Source organism: Microtus oregoni, unplaced genomic scaffold (assembly GCF_018167655.1).
Source record: "Microtus oregoni isolate MIOR12 unplaced genomic scaffold, Mior012 000029F_ref0000214, whole genome shotgun sequence".
NCBI lineage: Eukaryota > Metazoa > Chordata > Mammalia > Rodentia > Cricetidae > Microtus > Microtus oregoni.
In genome coordinates, this window is record NW_024543088.1 from 24,878,822 (window position 1) to 24,902,737 (window position 23,916).

The 23,916-nt window shown below is 47.7% G+C and overlaps 1 protein-coding gene across 6 annotated transcripts in view; it reads right to left on the minus strand.

Moving 5' to 3' along the window:
* Dgkg (diacylglycerol kinase gamma) overlaps positions 1 to 23,916 on the minus strand; it is a 211,045-nt gene that overhangs the window by 70,335 nt on the left and 116,794 nt on the right. For all 6 annotated transcript variants that reach the window (XM_041677986.1, XM_041677988.1, XM_041677985.1 and 3 more), the window contains 3 exons: positions 22,272 to 22,361; positions 20,669 to 20,829; positions 12,875 to 12,939 (listed from right to left, as the gene is read on the minus strand). In XM_041677986.1, the coding sequence (XP_041533920.1) occupies positions 12,875 to 12,939; positions 20,669 to 20,829; positions 22,272 to 22,361 (316 nt within the window). The remainder of the gene's footprint in view (positions 1 to 12,874; positions 12,940 to 20,668; positions 20,830 to 22,271; positions 22,362 to 23,916) is intronic.

Genomic DNA, 23,916 nt, shown 5'->3' on the forward strand with positions numbered 1-23,916 from the left:
TAAACTCAACAGTTTGAGATTTTAATTTAGCCACGACCTTCTCACTACCTCATGCCCCACAGTAGCCCAGAGCTGGAGACTGCCAATGTACTCTTTGCACATTGAGTTCAAAGGCAATGTAAGGTACTTGGCTTGATTGGCACTTTAAAATGCTTTCCGAGAAGGCCCACTCTCAAGATTAAAGGAGTTCTCCATTGAACAGAATAGAAAATGTCTTGTTTCTAGAGAGTGCGGAATTTCTCCTTAAGTGTGTGTTCAGTCAACACGAATATCAGTGACTGCGAAAGTCCCCGACAGTTGGAGGCTCTGAAGTGCATTCTTGGGGCTAGGAGAGCCTTTCTTTTACTGAAGAGCATCAGAAGATTGGGAAATGGTTTTCTTGGTAAAAAGTGAAGAGATGGGACCCCTTCTCCCCAACACCAGAATTTAAACACTCCTCCCAGCTTCAAAGTAGAGACCTAATGACACTCTACAGAGTGCTAACGGAGAGGACGCTTATGCCACACACGAGGCCGAAACCTAACATCTTGTCCAGAGCTAAGGCTAGAGCAGACGAGAGCCAGAGCATGCGGCATTTGCGATACAGACTCATTGGCACTGAAGAACCGACAGACACGCAGCGCAACGGCCTCCTTGCTACTTCCTACAGTAAACAATAGTAATCATTTCAAATGTATTTATCGATCTGGTCTAATTTCTCTTTGCACCTTGTGAGATAGTTGTAATTTCTGTTTTATACACCCAAACACTAATAGTCGGGGAAGTGAGTCACTTCTCAGTGGCTCACAGGACAGAAGAGGCAAGGTGAGGGCTGAGGCTCAGCTCCTTGCATGTTGAATCCAAGAAAATTCAGAGATCCATGTCTCTATGTCAACATCGGAACCACATGGCCCGGCAGCAGAGTCATAAAGCCGTTTCCTCGAGATTTCTTGATAGACAACTTATTTCACTGATGAGTCAGTAATTCCGATGGAGAGGAAGGAGAGGCTGCTTCCAAAATTTCTTTTGGTTAAGTAGTACGAGTGCTAAAAATTTTCTTTAAGAAATGTTTATTTAAATGTGGAATGAAACTAAAATCACTTAATTCGTTCTTAAGAACACTACCCTTTCATTTTGTATTTCAATTTCCTTTTAACAAAATAAGTGCAACTGTGGATAGTTTAAAGAAATAAGATAGGATAAACGCACTAAAGAAATAAGATAGGATAAACGCACTAAAGGAATAAGATAGGATAAACGCACTAAAGAAATAAGATAGGATAAACGCACTACAGAAATAAGATAGGATAAACGCACTAAAGAAATAAGATAGGATAAACGCACTAAAGGAATAAGATAGGATAAACGCACTAAAGAAATAAGATAGGATAAACGCACTACAGAAATAAGATAGGATAAACGCACTAATCTACTAAGCTCTAAGTATAAAGATGGACTTGGTTATATGGCAAAAATCGTTTGCAACGAATGACAATTCTCCAAAGTTCTAGCTAGTCAAGTACAGCAGATAGATGGCTAAGGAATCCCAACATTCTTTTCTTCTCCAGGGACACACACACACAGTGTTGAAAAGCCACCTAAGTTGACTTCCGCAAGTAAAAATCTGAAATTGTGCTTGCGAAGAAGAATGCTGTGTGGCTCTCATCCCTAAAATGATCTTCTACTTCAGGACTGGAGAGAAAGTCCTGTCTTTGGATTCCATGTTTCCCCAGCCCTGGTAACTGCCAACTCCGGCAGATTTAGCAGAGTTGGGTGTTCTCATCTCTCTCCCCCTCCTCTCTCCCTTTGTGTCTGATGTCGGTCTCACGTTACTTTGACACTTGAGCCAGGCTCAGGGCTTTTTGGTCACAGTGCTTCTAGGAGCCTTGGATTTTAAAATATATCTTCATTTGTTCTTTGAGTTTCATGTATATAGACATGTATTTTGATCATATTTCCTCTAATCTCCTCCTCCAACTCCTTCCAGATATCTGTACCTCCAAAGTTCATCTCCTTTCCATCTTCTAGAACTCACTGAGCCCGGTTAGTGCCATCTGTATGTGCAGAGCCACATGAGGCTTGCGAATCTTGTGACTGAGTCCACTTTCCAAGTCCACCTTCACCCTCCTTGAGGATAAAGGGCCAATGCCCATGCAGACACCAAGCTCTTGGGAAGCTGCCTCGTAGGTGATTTCCTCCTCCCGTGTAGTCTCTTGCCTTTACTTTTATATCTGTGAAGTTCTCACCCCTGCTCTCTGCCTGGGCTGTTTCCCTCCTCCTACCTCGCCTGATGCCGGCTCTCCCTGCTGAAGTCTTGTTTCTGCCCCAAACGCTCCCTCCTGACCTTCTTTTTGAAGCCTAGCCTCACTTTTGAAGCTAGTTGCTTTTCTCACCCCAATGTTCCTGACCCCTTCTTAAAACAAAGTGCATCACGCTTCTTGTGATTTTCTTTCTTGAGTGCGAGGGTTCTGGAGAAGGCTGGCACTGTGGTTCACACTGAATAAAGGATATACTGAAGTCTTAACTCTCCTCGTGGTGAATGAGTCCTTATTGAAGCCCTAACTCTCCGCATGATGAATGAAACCTTATTTGGAAACAGGATCTTGGAGACGTGAAGATGAGACTGAGATTAGGGTGGGTCCAATTCAATGACTGGTAACATTAGAAGGGGTAGGATATTTGGACAGAGAGTTAGAGGCACACAGGAAGTGTGCCATGTAATAATCAAGGAAGAACACCGGAAGGATGCTCCTACATGCCAGGGACTACCAAGGAGTTCTGGTAACTAGCAGAAGGAGAGAGTCAAGAGATGAATATTTTTTAGGGGATAAAGTAACTTCTCAGGCGATACCTCGATCTCAGATTTCAGAGAATAAATCCCTGGTACTTCAAGTCACCGACAGGTGGCGATTTTGACAAGAGTCCAAGGACACAAGCTGTAGTTGGTTAGATCTCTCTGTGTGCATGCAGACTGAAGGGGTCCAGGAAGAAGAGGCTGTCATAGTCCATCCTCCCCACCCTAGAATGATATTCGCTATCACAGAAGACTAATGGGAACCTAACACATTTTGGCTGAATGGAGAACACGCCACCTTTCCTGTTGAATTCAGTAGGCTCCAAAGAAGGTGAGCCATTCTGAGCTGGAAATGATTACATGAGTGGGTGCAGTGAGCAGCGTAGCCCCCAAACTGTAAACTGTATACATCAAAGAGGGCAGTGAATGTGGGAGAGAGGGCGTCAGAAGCTTTCTAGATGGATTCTAAGAGAAAATCCAAGTCAAAAATATGGGGCCAGAACAGGGGTTGGTCAGGGAGGTTGTGCTTAGGACACGATGGTAGTCCTTTGAAACAGTAGGTGATGGTTAGGCCACATGAGGAGATGCCATAGTAGCTGAGGAGAAGAGGATGAGGGCAGGTGTGTCAGGAAGGTAAGAGACACAGAGCTTGCCAACAAGAAGGTGGCACCAGTGCTTAGGGAGAAGGAATCGTATGTACAAAGCAAGAGAGCTTAAGGGCCTCTGAAATGGAATGTGGGTTCTGGCAGGAGACTCTTGGTGCCATGACACCAGGATAACAACCATGCATCCAGGAGACAAATGGGCAGCTTTAGGGGGAGCTGAGTGGGAGAGCAGCAGGATGTGTTGAAGGGACAACTTAGAGCTGCTGGAAGTTAAGCAGGACAAGATGTGGTGAAAGGTCTTGGCCAGGACACCCCAGGCAGATCTGGTGTGTTGGGAGGACACTCCCATCTGGTGTGGCTTGATGGTGCCGTGAATACACCCCTGTACTGAGGGGGTGCCGTGAACGCACCCCTGGACTGAGGGGGTGCCGTGGACATACCCTTGGACTGAGGGGGTGCCATGGACACACCCCTGGACTGAGGTGGTGCCATGGATGCACCCCTGGGCTGAGAAGGGAATGATGTGTTTTTCAACACAGATGAATCAAGAATTGTGCTTTGCGAATGCTTGCAAGAGATTCTGCAACTTTTCTCGGTATCTCATGTCAGGCTTTGGTGTGGCTCTAGACCAAAAGTTTTGTCTTCTCACCTCAAATAACAAGGCCTCCTTCTGCTCTCCCCCATTGTCTCTTGAGCTGAGCTAAGAGGTTCCTGTTGTGAGTCCTTTCCTTGAAGCCCATTCCCAAAGCTCCCGTTTGCTCTCTCTAGGGAAATGAGTGTGGTTTACTTATGGTTTTCGCACAGTCCATTAGTTGGCTCTGTGGTTTCTCTGGGCTCTTTTTTGGCTGTTTCTTTTCTTGTCTGGCCGCACTATCAAACTGGGCACGTGGAGTCATAGAAGAGTGGTTAGACGTAGGAGGCTGTGAAGTCAGACAGGCCTAATGTTGATGCATGACACCCTCACTCTACTCCCCTTGACTCATAGGTATCGGACATCTTCCCTGTCCCCCTTGACTAGTGGGTCTTGGTAACCTTCCCCTATCCCCCTTGACTAGTGGGTCTTGGTAACCTTCCCCTATCCCCCTTGACTAGTGGGTCTTGGTAACCTTCCCCTATCCCCCTTGACTAGTGGGTCTTGGTAACCTTACCCTATTTCCCATGGCCAGCAGATCTTGGGCCCCTTCCCCTATTCCCTGTGACTCGTAGATCTTGGTAACCTTCCCCTATAATATGGTACTTCTTCTGACCTTCAGATTTCTCTGTAAAATGAGCTGACATCTGTCTTACACTTGGACGACCATGTCTGTTAAGGCGATGTGTTTCAGCGTCCTCCCAGGTGACGGCTACCAAAGGGCCCAGCAGACCACCTTCTGAGTACTCACTGCGTGCTCTCATGGCCACGCATGCTCAAACACTTGACCACTATGCAGTTTGGAGAGCCACCCAATGAATAAACAGAAACGGGTCCTACTGAGACAGAGCAAAACCACACAGAGGGCCCAGAACTGAGAGAATTAAGGTCTTTTCAGCTTCTATTTATCCTCCACAGAAGAAGAGCTGCACAGCGTGCCAAAGAATGACTTAAATTGCAATGGGACCTGACTATTTCTAAAGCTCTCATATCGACTCAACAAAACAATTGTGATTTTTTAATTGAAAAATATTAATCAAATCCCCACTATGGATAAACTTACTCTGATCAGCTGCTTTCCATAATTCTCCTTTCACAGCCTATAAATGCTTCTGAGATAACGTTTATTGCTACTGTAACAATGTCATAATGTTTAAGATCAGTATATATGGTGTGGTTCAAGGAAATAAAACACCAGAGGGAAAATGCTGAGAGGAAGTAGATGTTAGGAGCATCGGATTTCCTGGGATGGGGGTGGCATGATTTATTTTCTACAGTGGCCTTGCATGGCTTGTCCAAAGAAAACTATTTAGAAAGTAGTCCATTCAGCTTTATAAAGACAGGTACCACGGGACTTCCATGAGCTGCCAAAATGTACCAGCATGCTGCAAGTGTGTTTGCGCAATGCTTCTTTTCTTTCCCTTTAGCTTGTGTTTGCTTCCCAAACAATTCGCACTCATAACCTGATGTACTATATAAACCACAGATGCGTATGCTGAAAATCGGCTGGTATTTTGTTGAAGACGGTTTTAAGTCTAGATAGAACACGTGCCGGATGTTTCCAGCCTGATGACTCACCGTATGGCCACCAGCTAGGTAGTTATCCCTCCAGCTCAGAGAATCATGGCTCTGAAGTCAGCTAATATGACCTTCACCTGCTGCAGGGTCTACCTTGGTGGTGTGAGTCGTTCTAAAAGGATCCCCGACTGTTGCTGTGCCATGGTGAGCACTCAACGCATTTCCCTATTGAGCTCCCAGAATGCACCCCTAAGGTCGCAGACTTGCATGGGGCAGAACCATGCGGAAAGCGGTAGTGCTCTAACCCCAGAACTGTGGCTATGTTAGGGTGCATGGCAAAGAGGACCAAGACTTCTGACTGGATACAAGTTGCCAGTCTGTTGATCTTACAAGGGGGGAGACTGGGAGCTTTGAATGGCTCCCTGCATCTCAGGGTCCTTGTCATGGAGAAGAACAAGGAAGGCCACCAGAGGGATGTAGTTAGAAAAAGACCCATTGGACCACGGCTGGCTTGAAAGATGGAGGAAGCCTAAGAGCTTCATTTCCTTTACAAATTACCCACGGGAGTAAGAATAAAAGTAGAAAACACCACAATCAATTTCATGTGGGCCTTTCCCAGATTCCAAATATTTGAAAACAATATTTTACATATGTGGGGGGGAGGAAACAGGAGCAGACAGTTTGGCCCACTGAGTACCTCTCTCGAGATACCGAAAGCCCAATTAAGGGCACGGGACTCTAACTGCCAGGAACTTGAACTCATGTTTGTGGCTGTTAAAGCCAAACATCTAGACTGCAATTTGGGGTCCTCATGGGGTTCTTTAATGAACGACTTGGAATGGTTTCATTTTCAGGTAAGGGAGTTTAATATGTAAGCAGTATACATGTTGGGCATGCCACAGCAATCACGAGAGGCGGCCCCTGCACTTTCAAACTTGCATGCATGAAACATGCTAGTCTGCGCTGTGCTCCCAGACAATATCAGTGTTCAGCCCAGGTTGGGGAGGAGGGGAGGTGGAGGAGGGAGTGAGGAGAGCACACATCACAGCAACCACGAGAACAGGCACACTTCCAGCATCCGACTGCCTGGGCCACCTGCCTCTCCACCAGCTGTGTTCTCCGTGACCTCGGCTGGGGCTGAGGAGCACTACGTATTCCAGGAGCACCTGGCATCTGTCCTGCACCCTCCCCTCACTCTCTCCCACCACCCTGTCAGCTGGGAGTTCTTGACCCCCTCACATTTTAACCCAGCCTTCAGCTTTTAGCCTTAGAACCTCGGCTATTCAGACCCCAAACTCCACTCCGTGGTGCCAGTGGAAGGAATTTCCTCCACGGGTGTCCACAGGAGAACTCAAATCCCGCTCTGTCCAACCCTGCTTAATTAAGACTACCTTTCCCAGTGGTCAGATTTTATACAACTTTCCATATTCCCCAACTTCTCAGTTTCAGGATACTGTCTATATAACAAAGATGGCGCAAAAAAAATGTTTTGCTTGGTACTCCATCAAATATACATCCATTGTCAGCACTTATAGGTGATTTACGACAGTGCTTAGCCCGCATGCTTGTCGATCAGTCATATCCAACAGCAAATATTGTTGAACTCGAACTATGCACCACAGATGTACTTCTCCACTGCTTCTAGCAACCTTGCTAGACTTTCAAGGGAGGAAGCAAAGGATTAAAGAGATTAACTTACTCACCCAAGGTCACACAGCCAATAAGCGTCAGAGCCAAATTTTGATGCCAGCTTGGGCTAAGCCCTGTTGCCTCTTTCTATAAATATCTACTAGGCACTTAGTTCTTTGCAATGTATGTTCTAACCTTTGAAAGATTCCAACTACATTAAGGTTTCTGGGGAACCCCTCATCAGTATCTTGGTCCTGGCTCCAGGGAAGCTGACACTCTAGAGTCCGCTAACTGCTCAAGGGCTTTGAAGAAAGGTGATCAGGTACTGGCCGTGCTGGCGTGAGCCCTTTGAAGAGCCTGACAGGAAATAACTCTCGGCTTCAGTCTCAGTTGCTGAGGGACACGCTCAAGTGGAAGACACTCAACAGGTTTATATGACACATTCCTCCAGCGCTCCCTGTTCCCAAGTAATAAAATACTCCCCAGAGAGACTCTTTCTGGATGCTCACCGATGGTGGCGTCGGGTGCCTTTATGAATTAGATTTCAGATACACAAAACTTCACAGACACAGTCTGGAAACTGTGAGGACGGTGGTTGGTACTCAGAAGACCTAGGTCAGGTCCTTTTCTCCTCTGTGAACACTGACCATGACCCCTCTAAAAATTTGAGACTCCGTCTCCTCCTGAGTTCAAACCTTCTTTGCTCTCTCTTTTACCTCTTTTGCAAACTGTCTACTCCGTGATCTGGACAAATGTGCCTGTTAATGAATTCACCTCTTGCCATGGCCACCTCATAGGTATGATATCTGTGCAGTCATTCCAGGCCCGGTGCGTAGGAGGGCTTTTTGGCTTAGTTTACTGCTTGCTCACAAACTTAAGAGATGTTTCAACAAGGGACTGTGTTTTAATTTGCCCAGGGTCATACAAATCCCATAGCCAGTCTTGCTCCTTGCTGTGGACAGTGGAATAAGGAGAAGACTTAGGTTGTACAAGATAAAAAGGGGTGATACTCCTTTCCTAAGTCAACAAGAATGGGAGCAAGTGCGCTCCTCATGTTGTATGTTATAAAGAACACGCACCTAGGCGGAGGCCTTGGGAGCACTGGAACACTCATCTATACGAATGAGCCCTAGGAGAGACAGAGGGGCTTGCACGCTGGAGTTTAGAGGTAGCTTAGAAATCAAATCAAGCTCACTGATTAAAAGATAGTCTACTGCTTTCTTCCAGGCTGTTTCCTCGTCCCACATAGTCACGATTCAAGAATGCCAAGACTTATGTTGTAAGGTCGTCTTGAGAGTTAAATAGTTTAATTATTATAAAATATTTAGTTAACTGCTTGGCATCTAATAGGATCTCAAAGTGAATTACAGTTCTTAGTTTGGTTATCTTAGTTTTGGGGTCCATACTCAAACTACAGCTTGCTTATGGCTGGGCTTTGAAGAGTCACGTTAAACTGTTCTAATAAGCTGACTGCTGCCTGTATTTCCAATGGGTTACTAAATGTAAATTCCTTTTGTATAAAAACAATTTCATAAAAGAATTTGAGGATTATTTCCCATTTTTTCCTTTTATTTTACAGAACCCTGGCTTTTCTGGAACTCATATAACAGGCAGGCTTCAAACTCACAGAGACCCACATGCCTTTGCCTCCCCAGTGTGGGATTAAAGGCGTGCACCACCATCCCTGGCTAGAGTATGCATTTCTTAAAGGCAGTGACCATGTCTCACTTACACCTGAGTGATTTCTAACAGATTAGAATTTCAGTAGAGTTAAAACTCTGCATCCTTTATACTGACAGAGATGGTAATTTTCATAACATTGCTAAATCAGGAACAAAGAGTTAACGTGTCAATAACTAGGTGGTAGAAGGGGCCTAACTTAGCTGAGGTACCACCTCATACCACCACCTCCTTTTCTCCCATTAACGAAGTTATCCCACTGGAGAGAACACTTGGCTTCTTAAAACTACTACTTCCCCTGGCAACAGCCAGTATAGCGAGATCACCGGGGGAAGAATTAAGAAACCCCAATAATTGAGTCATAATTTGATGCCTCTTAGGATTCACAGGCCTTGGAATGCCACACACACACAGACACAGACACACACACACACACTGACACACACACACAGACACACACAGACACAGACACACACAGATACACACACAGACACACAGATACACACACACACACACACACACACACACACACACACACACACACTATTTTTGGTACAACTTCATGTTCTCAGAACCGCTGTGGCCTTTGGAGCCCTGGGTTGAGAATTAACTAGAACAGCCCCCAAGCAGACCAGCAATGTGCAAGTTCAGGTTTCCTCAGTAAGTCCAGCCCTGACTAGCCCGTTCATGTTGAAAACAAAACAAAACAAACAGACCAATTACAACTCCCTATATTTAGCCTTAAGGTTATCCCAGAGGGGCCAGTCTTAGGCTTTAATGCTAAAGGCTTACAGCCAAGCAGCAACCACTCTCTGAAGAACTCAAGTTCAGCCCAGTAAAAAGAAGCTTTGGTTGATAATATCGTTTACATTCGCAAATCCTGGGTATCAGGCTTTTTTTTCTATCCCTTGTGGCCCTTCCTAAGTTTAGCTGCTGGTGTAATGGGAGTAACCATGGCAACAACCACCTGCCTATTTAAAACCATCCCCAATGCTAAATAAGGAAGCCTGGAGAAAATGGCTGCTTGCCTGCCTCTGGGTGGACAAATTGAATACTCCTGGGTGTTTTCAATACGGGCAAGCAAGCAAGAAGGAAGCAGCATGGACCCAAAGTTCCTCAGAGGAAATGGCTGGGGACTTTGTAAAACAGGGGCTCCCTCTGAACAACTTCATTTCTCCAGCAAGTACGCAGGCTTAAATTCAAATCCATAAACCTGTCATCTCTGCCAGGTAAAACATGAGGCTTGAGCCCCACCAAATCTAGGAGTTGTCCTGAAAAGGGGATTTGGGAAGGAAGAAGAGAGAAAATTCTATAGGTCATGATGAGTTCCTCCATACTTGACACTTGGGTGCACGTTATGACCCCCCTAACCCCCCGCCATGACTGATCTTTCTAATTGGACTTAATAATTTTATTTTGACAGAGCACACATGTTGCTTGGTCTCAGTTTTGGGGATGAGGATAAAGTTTGTCTTCTACTTCCTCATTCTCTAACAGGGACAGACACCTTCCTTTCAGCGGCACCGAGGGCTGCTTCTTCCCCAGCACACTGGGCTCTCACTCTCGAGCTTCCCTTCCATCTCTTTCCAACTCTGGGGATTGCCCTTCTCTTTTTACCAAGTTGTAAAAACCAATCTGGATTTCTTTAACCTGGGCGGGGCATCTTTGTCCCTGGGAAATCCTCCATGCCCAGCTCTCTGCTCTTGCCTTTGGGTTCTCTTAGGCCACCTCTGCTCACAGCACTCCCCGCACACAGGTATGCGTGCTTGCTTTCCAGCCGGTTTCCAGCAGGGGGCGGTGAGCTATGGGCCGTCTGTTCCAGACCCCTAGATACATGGTGCGTGGGCAGCAGCATATCTTCAAAGGATGTTGCTAGTGAGTGAGTCAGTGAAAGAATGGATGAGTGGATGAGCAGAAGCCATGGCTTTCACAGGCGTACGGCATTTTCCAGACACATCCATGGAGTACTTGTATGTGTGTAAAGTACGTGTGTAAAGAAGACCTTGAAAGTCTGTAGGACAGGCAGGAGTGATTTTCAAAAGCTGTCTCGAGGCTGCCATTCTGCTGGGATGAGCATCTGCCTTTCTGGGAGAAGAGAGGGGATGGGTTTGACTCCTTTTGGAGAGGAAGAACAAGAGGATGAGGATGAGACCAATACGGTTTATGTGGGAAAGAAGAGGCGGTCTCCTGCCAAGAGGTCCAAATCAGAGTCCTCTTCTGAATTGGCCATAGCACACTTCCCTACAGCCCATGTGGGTTATCAAGAGGGGGCCATCCGTTCACGAATGACTGCCACGTCTACACGGAAAGACTACGCTCGGCCCCGGTCGCGTCTGAAACGAATCAGTAACCATGACAACATGCCAGCCCGGGTCCTTAGATACAGGGGAATGTGGAGAGGTGGACAGACAACATCTTAGAACATCAAGAAACAAATGAGCTGAGACAGAAGTTTTGTCCTGTGTGACCAGATCCCCGAGATGGAACACAATGAAAAAGCCCCCAAAGTAGTTACCCTCAAAAAGGCCACCCACCACCTACATCCTGTCCAACCCAGAAGTAGAGCTTGGGGCCACCTCTGAAAAAGACTTGAAGGATAAGAGAAGCTTAAAAATGGGCATGTAAACTGACCTAGCGTGAGGAATCTGGACTCTCAGAAATTCGCAGCCTCGCTGAGGGAGAGAAAGGATCCCTCTGGCACCTACACCAGCCCCTTACACCTGTGCCTACTCCACAGGCAGGTTCAGAGCGCCATCTCAGCCTGGACCAGGTCTTGTCAGTTTCAGCCACAATAGCAACGACCACAAGCTTTGGGCATAACAGAACTTGGGTTTTGTGCCTGGCATCTTTTCTTCTCTTCAATAGATTTGTATTTGGCTTAAAAAAATATCTTAAAGTTTGCCCACTTTTCCAGTGTAAATAGGACTCTTAAATGTACATAGTTTAATAAAATACATATAACAGTTTAAGAATAGTGATTGTGTCCTCGAACAGGGGTGACGAAGGCTGAGGGAAGGGGTGGTATTGCCAGTTTGTGACTGGGGCTGGGAGCACGTGTCTGTACTGAGCTGTGGACCCTGGGTCTAAGTGAGACAGAATGAAACCTTGAAGAAGTCCCGCTGCTGTCTGGTTCCCAGTTTGACATTACTTCGTTGTGTCCAGACTCTCCCTGGTGAAGCTCCCAGGCTGTAGAGCCAGGAGCTGGGCTGTAAGTGGATGTCCTCAAGCAACACTATTAACTTCTGCTTTGAGTAGAATTCTGTGGGCTAAATACATGGCCAACCCTTTATGCTCAAAGATCAAGTCCAAATTATTAGCCCCCTGTTCCCCATCTGCCTGAGGCTAGGCCTGGAATCCAATCATGATCTTGAAATAGTACAACAGAGGATGGAGTTGGATGGGCTTTGCCAGGAAGAGAGAGAAAAGAGAAGTGGTCAGCTCCGCGGTGATTATATGCCAGTCACATCTTGGTTCTGGTAAATTCCATTCGCTTTGCAAGACAGGTTTGGGTTCGCTTGCAACTCATCTGGTTTTCCCTTTTCTTTCATGTTTGAAACTAATCTCCAGGCATGCCAGTGCCCATTCGAGGCCACCGGGTGCCCTTCGGGGTTACTGCCTCGTTGCTGCCCTCTGCTGTCCTGGAGGGAGGCTGGCACCTCCCCGGATCTGAGACCCCAGCAGAACCCTTTTCTCCCCAAGCCCGGGCTGCTGCGGGAAGCTGGGCTTTTGGGGAAAACCTCTGAGTCCCTGGTGGGGTTCTAGGTGGCCAAGGGCATGCTCCTTGCCACCCATGCCGTCCCCAGACGCCTCCCCCTGCTCCGTTCCTACGGGAGGGGATTGGCAGCCAGGCCGCGGTAGGTTTCAGACATTTTTTTCTTCTTAGGAATGGAAACCCTTCTTCCGGCAACGTGGCAGCAAAGCTAAGTCCCCGGGCGACCCAGGCCAAGGACATTTCCGTGGTAGCAGGTGGGAGGCTGCGCTGGCTGGCAGTGCCGGGCGGGCGGGGTGCCCACTGCAGCAGCTAGCAAGCTCGCTTACCTGCTGTTGAATTTTTCAGGGTGTTTCTCTCTCATCATGTGGAATCTGTGGGCAATGGAAGCATCCTGGAAAAAAAAGAAAAGAAGGCAGAAGCCTAGTTAGTGGTTGTAGCCACGAGGTATGATGGGAAGGGACACATATGGGCTCCTGGAATGCCCACATTCTGGAGACTTCCAGGTCTCAGCTGCTCAGCACCATGGTTCAAGGGGAAGCTAGTGCCACCCCTCAGTTCTTTCAGAGCCTAGCTTCGTTGCCTCAGGGCCCTGTCAATTATCTCTGTACCTCAGGCCCTGCGAGCAGCCACAGTTCAGCCTGAGACCCTAGCTCTTTGGAGACCGAGGCAAGAGCAGACTCTGGAATGAAGGGAAAGCCACGCCCCTTCTAGGACAGTGAGGGGCTCTGCTCAGGGGAAGCCAGGAGCCCGTGGCACAAAATAGGGAATATTTCGACTCATGAGAAGTTAACAAAAATAGTACGTTTCTCATGTTCCATTCAACCAGCTACCAGCAATGATAACATCTTACATAACATAGCACCTGTCAAAATCTCAAGCTGATGTTGCTGGAGGCCATTATGTATTAACCCTTTGCAGTCTATGTCTCAAGTTTAGCTGATAATAAAAGGGTATTATATTAAACTTCTAGCTTCTTCTTGTTAGTCATTCTGGCCACAGGACTGGTTCCAAAGCCATAAATTAATTCCTTCCTTACCCTTCCCTGTCCTCCCTCTCCCTTTGGCTACAGGCCTGGCTTCCTGTACCTCAGAACCCACCATGAGGCTCCCTCGACACTGTTTCTGGGTGTTTCATGTTCAGTTTGGAACCTCTTAGCCCTGAGGTTCTGCTCCCGGCACAGCCATCCTGTTAGTGTTTATGCTTGTGACTTGGGGGGGGGGGGGGGGTGTCATCATGATCTGTAGTCCAGAGCCGGAACCAAAGCTGAACTCAATTCTTCAAACCTAGCCTTCCACACTTCTTACCAAGCCCATTTCCAGCAGAAGAGTGTGATCTATCCTCCCCTCATCACCCAGTCCCCACCTAACACTGTGGGGCAGTTACTGAATACTGGAAATGAATTGGCTGGTTGGAGAGGGTACAGTCCAGCAACACTGAGCTGATTTAGATTTGCTTAGCAGCAACGGTGAAACACAGAAATCTCTGGGCATGGTGGTACACACCTGTAGGCTGAGCATGTGGGAGACCAAGGCAGGAAGATCAAGGCTAGCCTGGACTACAAGGTTGGGACTGTATCGCAACAAACCAAAGCAACCCACCAAACATCCGACCAACCAAAACCCAATAAGTAACTAAAAATACATCTACTAGACTATGTGTCTGGAAGAGTCTTAAAATTCCATGGAGCAGATTTTTAGCTAATGTTTATTCATTCTCTCTCTCTCTTTCTTTCCTCCCTCCCTCCTTTCCTTTTTCTTTGTTTGCTTGTTCCTTCCTTTCTTCCTCATCAACACCACTCCCTTTTTCTTTCTGAGACAGGCTTTTACCATGTGATTCTAGTTGACCTGGAACTCACTATGTAGACCCTGTTGAGGTCAAACTCAGAGAGATCCTCCTGCCTCTGACTCCCTTGCACTGGGGTTAAAGGTGTGTGCCATCACGCTGGGAAAACCCTGCTTCCTGGTAAGAAAAGTACAACAGAGCAGTTTCCAGCGCTGACTTCACCTTGTTTTTAGCATCAGGAGAGACAAGTGCAGTCTCACTGAAGAAGCTTTTGGGGAGCATGCTACCACTAGGGACAAGAGTGATCTCATCCAGCAGTCCCTGTGTGAAATCTGGGGGCACAGGTCTAGAACATGGGACAACATTTCTTGGGAGTTTAATAGTTGATTTTTGCTACTGACTTATTCTTGTAGTTTTCAGACTCATCAAGAGCTGAAGGTCCAGGTCACGTTGGGGACACATGGTGGGAGGTGTCAAACTCAGGGAGGCCCTCTTCCACCGCGACCCACACAGCCTACTCAGCCTCTCTGGACAGCAGGTCTTTCTAGCTCAGATCATGCCCACTTCCCTGTTTGTCTCTAAGCAGGCTCTGTGGACACTCCTGATAAGATGTGACATTTGCCAAAGGATTTCCTAGAATTCCAGAAAGCATTCTGTGTTCCTGTGAAGGACTGGGTTTTCACCTGTCAGAAACAAAACAACTGCCAGGTAATGGTAGCGCACGTCTATAATCCCAGCACCTGGGAAGCAGAGACAGGCAGATATCTGTGAGTTCGAGGCCAGCCTGGTCTACAGAGCAAATTCCAAGGACAGGCTCCAAAGGTACACAGTGAAACCTTGTCTCAAAAAAACAAAAGAAAAGAAAAACAAACAAACAAGAAACAAAACAATCCCCCAAACAAAAACGAACAAAAGAACGACAACGACGAAACCCAAAGCAAACATTCATATATTGTGTGGCATGATTTGCATACCACTGCCATCACTCCTGGCACAGCTGGAACTGCCTCCTGGTTTTAATTCCTGGGATATTTGCAGATACTCTTCTCTCTGTTCTTATCACTGAAACGAGTCATTCTCTGTCCATCCAGTCCCAAATAATGACATGGAAACTTCTTATTAATTATGAAAGCTCAGTCTATAGCTTAGGTTTGTTCCTAACCAGCTCTTATAATTTAAATGAACCCATTTTATTAATTTTACTATGTAGATTACCTTTTATTTTTCTTTCATTCTGTATGTCTGACTCCCTCTTGTGTCTTGTTGGCATCTCCTCTGCACCTCGATCATCTCTTCCCACTTCCCCTCTCTGCCTGGAAGTCCTGCCTACACCTCCTGCCTAGCTATTGGCTCTTTAGCTCTTTCTGAAACCAGCCACAACAGTCTACAAATATCCCACAGCATATTGCCCTTGGTTTTTCCATTACTAAATTTTGTGTGGCTTCTTATTCCAAAGGCCAGCATTTACAATATCGTTAGCTCAGCCCATGACTCCTAATCTGACAGTGTAATCTCTTGACAAATATACGAAAGAGCAAGGGAGAGCTAAGCTGTCTCCTGAAAGACAGTGTAAAGACTCCAGGGGAAGGGGTCCATAGAAAGAATCGAGACTGGCGTTTACTCTGTTGAAGGCCTGCATGCTGAGCACTGACCGTGGCATGTGACATATTTATATTATGGGTTCAGAGACTTTCTTGATGACAATTATAGCAAAATCACACTTCCATTCTAGAGAGAGTGACAGGAATTGCAGGCCAGGGGAAGCCATGGTATTTCTGACAGTCGCCAGTCAGCGTGTGTTCTGTGTGGCGTGGGTGGAAGAAGAGATGAAGTATGGACAAGGGCTGTTCCTTCTGCAGCCAAAACCTCAAACATATGGTTGGATGAAGGATTTTGGCTCTCTCTCAAACATAAATTGCTGTCGTTTGGACTCTGATACATTAGAATGTCTAAGCCAGGTGCTGTTCAATAGAAATATAACATGTTTGTGACTTAAAAATTTCTAGAAGCCACACATAAAAGTAAAAAGGAACAGATGAAATTATCTTATGAATGTTTTAACTAATCCAATATACCTATTGTAAATTCTATCATTTCTATATATAATAAATAAATAATGATATTGATATATTTAATTTTTCTTTATATCTCAATTCTTCTGAAATACATGTTTTTTTTTTTTTTAACATTCACACACACCTTAAATTAGGCATTTCAGGTCCATAGTAGCCACGTGTGCCTTGTGCTTGCCATCCTGGACAGTGCAGGCCTAAATCACACTGGCAACTTCTGAAGACAGAGACGGGAAAGAGACCACAGGGCGGATTACTTTAAGTTTGGATTGTTTTTAAAATCTATGGCAGATTAGGGAGTGGAAAAGATGTGTCCAGCTTATCCAAGTCACATTTCTCAGTGAGTCACACACGTGTCAGATGAGAACTCAGCGCTGACAGAATCTGTCTTGTTGACACCCTCCCCAGTGGGTAGGAGGCTTGTCACTGTGGGACACGAGGCAGGTAAACACTAATAGCAGTCTATAAGGTAGAAAAATGGCGTATGGGCTGGTGGCTCTCTGGCATCCAAAATAGACTTCACTGAGTCAAGGGATTAGCTGCTCACCACTCTGGGAAGGCTCACTGAAAGCAGAGCCCGGGAGGAGTTCCGAGTTACACAAGATCCAGGAATTATTTCGTAGTCCCTAACTTCCTGTCACTGATACCTGGCCGTCCTGACCTTTCAGCGAATCCAAAAATAGCGAGCAGGGAGGAAGAGGCCGGAGAATCCAGAGGAAGTGATGTCCTGGATGACTGTGTTTAAGACCTCTTCCCAGGGGATGTCTGTGGCTAGAAGGATGATAAAACCAAAGAGCAAAATCTTCATTGATTTGGGCTCGTGTGTGGCTGTATGGCAGCTCTGAGTCGCAGTGACTCCCAGGCCAGGCCAGGCCAGGAGACTCTATCTTACTCAACCCTCTGTCTAGAAAAATGCGTTCTGTTTGCACTGGCAGCACTGCGTGGTGCCACAACCATCATCTTTATAGTTGCAAGGCAGCCGCCATTTGCTCGGTGGGCATCACAAGTCCTTCCGAGAGGCAAAGGCATTGCAGGCATCTCTTTGCCGGGGGAGTCGGATTCTATTTAAGCATCCTAAGGAGGTAGAACCTGCTTGGTTTACATACCCACTTCTCTCACAAAGTTTGGGAAGTCAAATAGGAAGCAAGACCTTCTGCAAATGTCAGCCCCAGGCTCAGCCGGGGTTGCACACTGGCAACTTATTTTCTCAGGATTTTCGCCTTCCAGCTTGTAAAGAGCGAGAACACATGCCCTGCAAACATTCTCTCAAGAGAAAAGCTCAGGGCACACCAATGAGATAAAAAGTCCCATCTCCTCGCTCATCCACAATATGACAATAAATATGCACAAGCGAAAGGTATATGAAAAGAACTATGAGAAAGGTATCCTTGGAATTGTGTAGGTCAGGTGGGTAAACATGGTGGCTGTTGAAGGTGATGGTTTTCTGTTTGTGCTTCCTTGGAGGGCAATTAGCCTCCTTCCTTTCTACCCCCCTCTCTCCTTGGTCCCCTCCCTCCTTCCCAACTGCTTCCCTTTTCTCCCTATTGCTCGCCTCCTCCTGAATGAAAGCATTAAAACCATGATTCCTGGCTCTTTCATTTACTGCCTGGGTATCTAGTTGAGGGAAAGATGTCTACAGGACAATTGTGTGGAGACAGACAGATCTTGGGGACTGTGTTCCTTCCAGCCAGAGCTTTATTAAGAACGGGAAGGTGTGTTGAAGGTTCTGAAGGTAGACATGCTTGTAACGTGCCAGCGGGAAGCTCCTGGGCAGCCTAACCCACCCCGCTGCTCAGCAATCAGTTCTGGCTGGCTGCTTTTATGGTGCCAGCGTTCCCTCGTCTCTCAAGCCCCTCTCTTTCAATTCTAATGTCTGTGTGCCAGATCCACTTCCTCTGTGCAATCTGCTCAGGGCTGTCCGGCCTCTCTGAGGCCTTGGTCAGGATCAGCAGCATCAGAATGCTTCCAGGGTTTTGTTCAAAACGCAGAATCACAGACCTTGCTGAGAGCCTCAGCGTCAAATGAGAAGTCAGAATCTGGTGCGGATTTCCACTAAGAAAAGGGGGTGCCGCGGAGCCATCTCCCACTGGGTTTGTAGACCTTCCCTCACTCCTATGGCTTGTAGCCCTGTGAAGATGGAGGGGGCTGGGCAGAGGCCACAGCTAAGGAGGCTCAAGAGCACGATATTCTGATCCCCAGCTTTGCTGCCCTCCAACTTGGACTCACACAGGTACAACTACCACAATCAGGCAATAAGATAATCGGGCTGGGTGTACCACAGGCACTCAATAAACACCAAGTCACACGATGGTCATGGCAGAAAAAAGACGTGAGGTTTGATAAAGCTGATGGTGGGATCCCATACTCTGGAACCCGACAGAGGCATGGGTACCTCTCTGTCTGGAGCTGAAGATATTTGGGAACAGGAGGAGAGGGACGTGAGTATAAGAAAGGTGTGTATGTGTGTGTGTGTGTGCGCACCTTCCCTGAAGGTGGCCCCGAAAGAGGGCTTGAGACAGTGTCCCTCTACCAGAAGTGGAAAATCTGGGGGATGGGGAGAGGCATAAGGCAGTGAGGAAGCAGGAACCCCTAGTGCAGCACCTCCACAGTCACGGCGCCTTATCCTGGACCCACAGTGCCTTGCCTGCCTCTGTCATAGCGAAGAGGGCTGGAGTAGGAGTGTGAAGGTGAAGGCAAAGCCTTCATTCAAGCCTGTTCCTTTTTTCAGAGAACAGAAGACACAGTGTTCTTCTGTGCATCAGTAGAATGAAAACAAACAACCAAGAAAGAACACTGCCAATGTGGCTGCTCTTCGATCCTGTCGTCACTGTGAGCGAGGATTAATATTTTTTAGTTTCAAAAGAGGCACAGGAAAAAGGGGGGTGGGTAACCCTCAGTCTGGTGCCAGCCGGTGGCCTGAGGGGTCTCATATGCACCTGATATTGTTCAGAACAATCCCAAAGACAGGGAGGCAGGAAGGAAGGATGCTTAGACCCAAGACTGATGGGAGATGGAGTGTGGGGGAGGATGGAGGTGGTAAGGGAGTAGATCCTTGGTCTATCTCTTTGAGAGTCCTAAGCCTTTCTGTGTAATCAGAGTGATGCTTACAGAGTGCTGTGAAGACTGGAATGAACAAGCCTGCCCCGGGAGAGAGCGTGCAGCTGGGGTCCAGTAAAGCTGCTTTCCTTTCTGTACCACCACCCCAAGCCCCAGCTCAGTTTAAGGACACTCCAGCTGGGGGGCTGGAGAGGTAGCTCAGTGGTAAAAAGCACTGGGTATCATTCCAGGGGTCCTGACTCCATCCCCTAGCACCTACATGCCGCTCACACCCATCTGTAACTGGTTTTAGAGGATCTGGTGCCCTCTTCTGCCCTCTGGTACAGATATACATGTAGACAAAATATCCATATACATAAAATACTTTAAAAAAAAAGACTACGCTCATCCTATGTCCCCAACAGCCTAGGAAGCAGTGCCTGCTCTGATCTAGAAGCTGACTTCAGTATGACAAACTGAGTTATACTAGCTGGGCTGGGGCCGGAGGATAGAAAGGGAACACAGACATCATTGTCTGTCTGTCTGCCCATCCGTCTGTGTGTGTGTATAAGAGTGTGTGTACACATGTGTGCATATGTGTCTGTATTTGTGCATGCAAGCACACACTTGCATATGGGAGGAAGGTGACGCAGGCACCCTAAAGCCGTCCCTCCAGTCTAATGCATGGAGGACGCTGATGGGCCGCGATGAGGGCTGTAGAAGCATTGTGGAGGAACAATGGCCTTCGCCTGAGCAGCAGCGGGAGGAGAACCCTCCTAGGGGTGTATGAAGCACTTGGAGAATGTGTAGTAGGACTGGGAGGAGGTGTGTGAGCAGGAGGCGAGGAGTCTGAGTGTTGTCTACTGAGCCTGGTGGCAGCATGTGGTCCCTTCTCAGGATCAGATGCTCCTCACACTCCCGAAAGGGGCTCTTCCTGGCCTCATTCCTTGGCATTTGTTTCCTTTAATTGTTTCATATTATCTGAAGGATAGATACATTTTAAGAAAAATCCCAGTCTTTTCTTCTGTTAAAAGTACAGAGGTAAGAATTTCTTCTACAGCCAAGGGATAGAATGGCTGTACTGTCGGGGTGGCCACAGCCATGTCAGATTTGAGGATGTTCAGACCCAATCAGGTCTAGGGACAAACAGAACAGACAAGAAGTAGGGGTCCAGGAGGGGTCAATGGACACGTTTTGGTCATACAGAAAAGCAACCAGTGACCAACTTACCACACCAATGGAGAAGTAGTTGTTCATGATGTTGTATGGGACCTGGTCTCCATTCTCCACCTCTTCTCTGGGTGTGACTTCGAGATACCAGCGATCCAGCATCACCAAGGGGCTCTGTTCAATCTCCTTCAGGATTTTCGTCAAGCTGCCCCCTTCGTAACCTATGGACAAGAGCATGGTGTGTACCACCAGAGCAGAGGCGAAGCTGTCCCTCAGGCAGGGCAAGTAACTCTTCAGGCGTTTGTGACTAGACTTCTGGGTGACTTGGGGCTGGAGACATGTGTGTTCGCTAAGCCAGGGAGAAGGGGCGGATAGCAGGGAGTAGTTAGCAGGAGTTTAGGGGTGAGTTGGAAGCCAGAGAGCAAGCACTGGAATAGGTGTTGACTAGAGGCAGGCCTGGCTCCGGAGCTAAAGCCAGCCCTTGAGAATGGGTGAGCTGATGCCATTTGCAGGATGTGGACAGACTAAGGGTTATCCTGTGGAGTGAAGGAAGATGGACTTAGGTATTATGCTTTTTCCATATGTGATGTTTACATAAATCACACTATCACCCATCCATCTCTCTATTATCTCTCCATCTATGTATCTATCTATACATCTGTATATCTACCTACCCCCACCCACCCACCCACCTGACATGAAGCAGGAAGTGGGCTATTGGGAGAGGGATGGGGTAATAGGATGTGGGAACAGGCGAAGGTATCGTCATCGATATTAAAGAACAGGATAATCATGCATGAGAAAGGCTTAACAAAACGTACTATTTTGTACAGGAAATACACCACTAGTTGGAAGAAAAGACAAAGGAAGGAGATAAAGGAGAGAAGGGGGGAGACTGGTCAGCTACAGGGCTGGGAGGTTGAGTGTGGAAGGTAGCAGATCCATCCCAAGACTGTTCTGGGTGGAAGATGGACAGTGTGGCGATAGGGTATACTGTTAAGATGACTCTCAGGTCTGACTTCCTCTGCTTTAGCCTCCACACAAGAACACAGGTGTTGACTGTCCTGGCTGTCCTGGTCTAGAATTGCTCCCTTAATTGATCAACCACCTGGAGTTATTGGTCTTCTGCCTGCTGGCTTCCCTCAGTGGAGCCGGGCTTTGTGTTCTGCCTCATGCCCAGCTCTATTAGCTGCTTCGTTTGCAAAGTCCTTGACCTTTGCTCTAAAAGCCACCACCTCTCTGTGTTCCATAGCCCCGGGGAGCCTGATAATCCAGATGTCCCTGGTATCTCCTGATTGGTGATGCAGTATTCCAGGCTGCATTCTGAATCCATGCATAAGGACAAGCATGTATAAGGAGGGGCTGGCTGAGATTATCTTTATCCTACAGTAGGCAGGTCCTGCTGGAGGAGGCAGGCTCTAAGCCGATGGCTTCAGGATTGTAGTCAATGCGAAGAGACCATGCAGGACCCCGGGACCTAGAGGAGGAGGGGGCTCCTGTTCCAGATCCAGCATGGAACGGCAGGATCATGGATCAGAAATGACCGTCAACTACCTTCTTGTGGACAGAGACCGGTAAAAGCTAAGTCTACCTGTCCCTGCACAGCATCCGTGAAAGCCTGAACGCTGGGCTCCAGTGTGACGTCAGAGGCGTGCATACTCACCTCCTCCCCAGCGGAGACATCGTGCAAGGTCATTCCCCGTTCCGAGAGGCAGGACGGCCACTGGTGGATGCTTTGTGAAGTTGGCCTTATCTGCAACCCACATGAAGGAACAGACATGCCACGTGACTAAGGTGGCTGCATTATCTTATAATCCCCACTGGTTGCTTGCCTTCCCCCACTGTAATCAGAGAATCCTTCCTGCAATGGAAAACACGCCCCTCACTGAGGCCATCCACAACGTTTGCCACACGCTAGCTGCTGCAAGTTTGCTGACGTTGTCAATCAATTCTTCCTATGGAGATAAATCGCTCGCCCTATAATTTGCACCCATTTATCCTAAACACGTCTCAATTCTGTTCTTCAAGGTGACAGTACACGCTGCAAAAACATCGGCTCGTGTGATTTTAACACTTGATGAGGACCAATATTTGTTTTCATTCATTGCCTATGGCAACCTAGCCAAGGAAGAGGTTTATGAAGGAAAAGCGATTCCAGAGCCTGGATCCAAACTCAGATCTCTGGCTTCAAGCCCATCCTGCTGCCCTCGGGGGCCAGGCAGGGCACAGTGAGAAGTGTGCCTGGCGGTAGGGAATGGTGGTGGTGGTGGGGTCTCTGGAAAACTGACAAAGCTCATTGAAAGCCACGTCTATTTTAAAGCTTAAGCAGCAACAGGGTGCTAAAGTAAGAAAGCCTGCAGGTGTTACCTGACACCCACACACCAGTTTATCATCTCGTGACTCCTGACGCTTCCCAGAATACAGATTCCCCCTCACCTCCCTTTATGGTTGCGCAGGAGCGTGGCCAGAACAGTCAGGGAGATGTCACTGTCAACCGGGCATTGGTCTGCCTGTAGTCTTCAGCATGGTGGCAGGGCAGGGAAATGGGAGGGGGAAGTACGGGTACCTGTGGGGTTTTAAGGGGGCATGCACACAGACCCTTGCCCTGTGAGGTATTCAACATATTAGCCATGGGTGGGGGTTAGGGAGGGCTACAGGGATCAGTGTGGAGAGCTTGAACTGGGACTTTCCTGGCAGAGTAGGGGTTCAGAGTCACTACCAGTGGCCTGCCCAGTGCCGGAAGAGGCTGATCTCAGGGCCGAGATTACCGCTGATGGGCTGAATGGAAATTGGAAAGATGCACTGAACTCTGATTGCTCCTGACATGTGACTGGAGTCTCCCGTCACCCGGAGGGCACCTGTTTCTTTCTGTCTGTCCCTTATCCTGAGGTTGCCACCTTGAGGTCACCCATCCTTCCAGCCCTGAGCCCAGAAATCTGCACGCCATCCCAGCTTTTCCTTTTTCCTCCACTCCATTCACCCACACAGCACTTCCTGTGAGCTGTCTCCGGAACAGATTTCCCAGCAACCTCTTCTCTCCATCCCCATGGAGACAGTGAGTGAGTGCAGGGCTGATTCCTCTCCTCTATACTGGTTCCAGAGTCTCCTTTTCTCTCTCTGCCTCCATGTCCACTCTCCTGGTATGTTCTCCACATTCTGCCCTGGAGGGCAATGCCTGGGCCCCAGATCCTCCACGTTAGGGCTCTCCTCTATCAGTGTTGCAGCTTCCTCAGCAGCCTACGCCTCAGGATCGAGGCTCTGCCTTTCTTCCTAGCCTTCACCTTCTGCTCGCTCGGCTTCCCACCCTG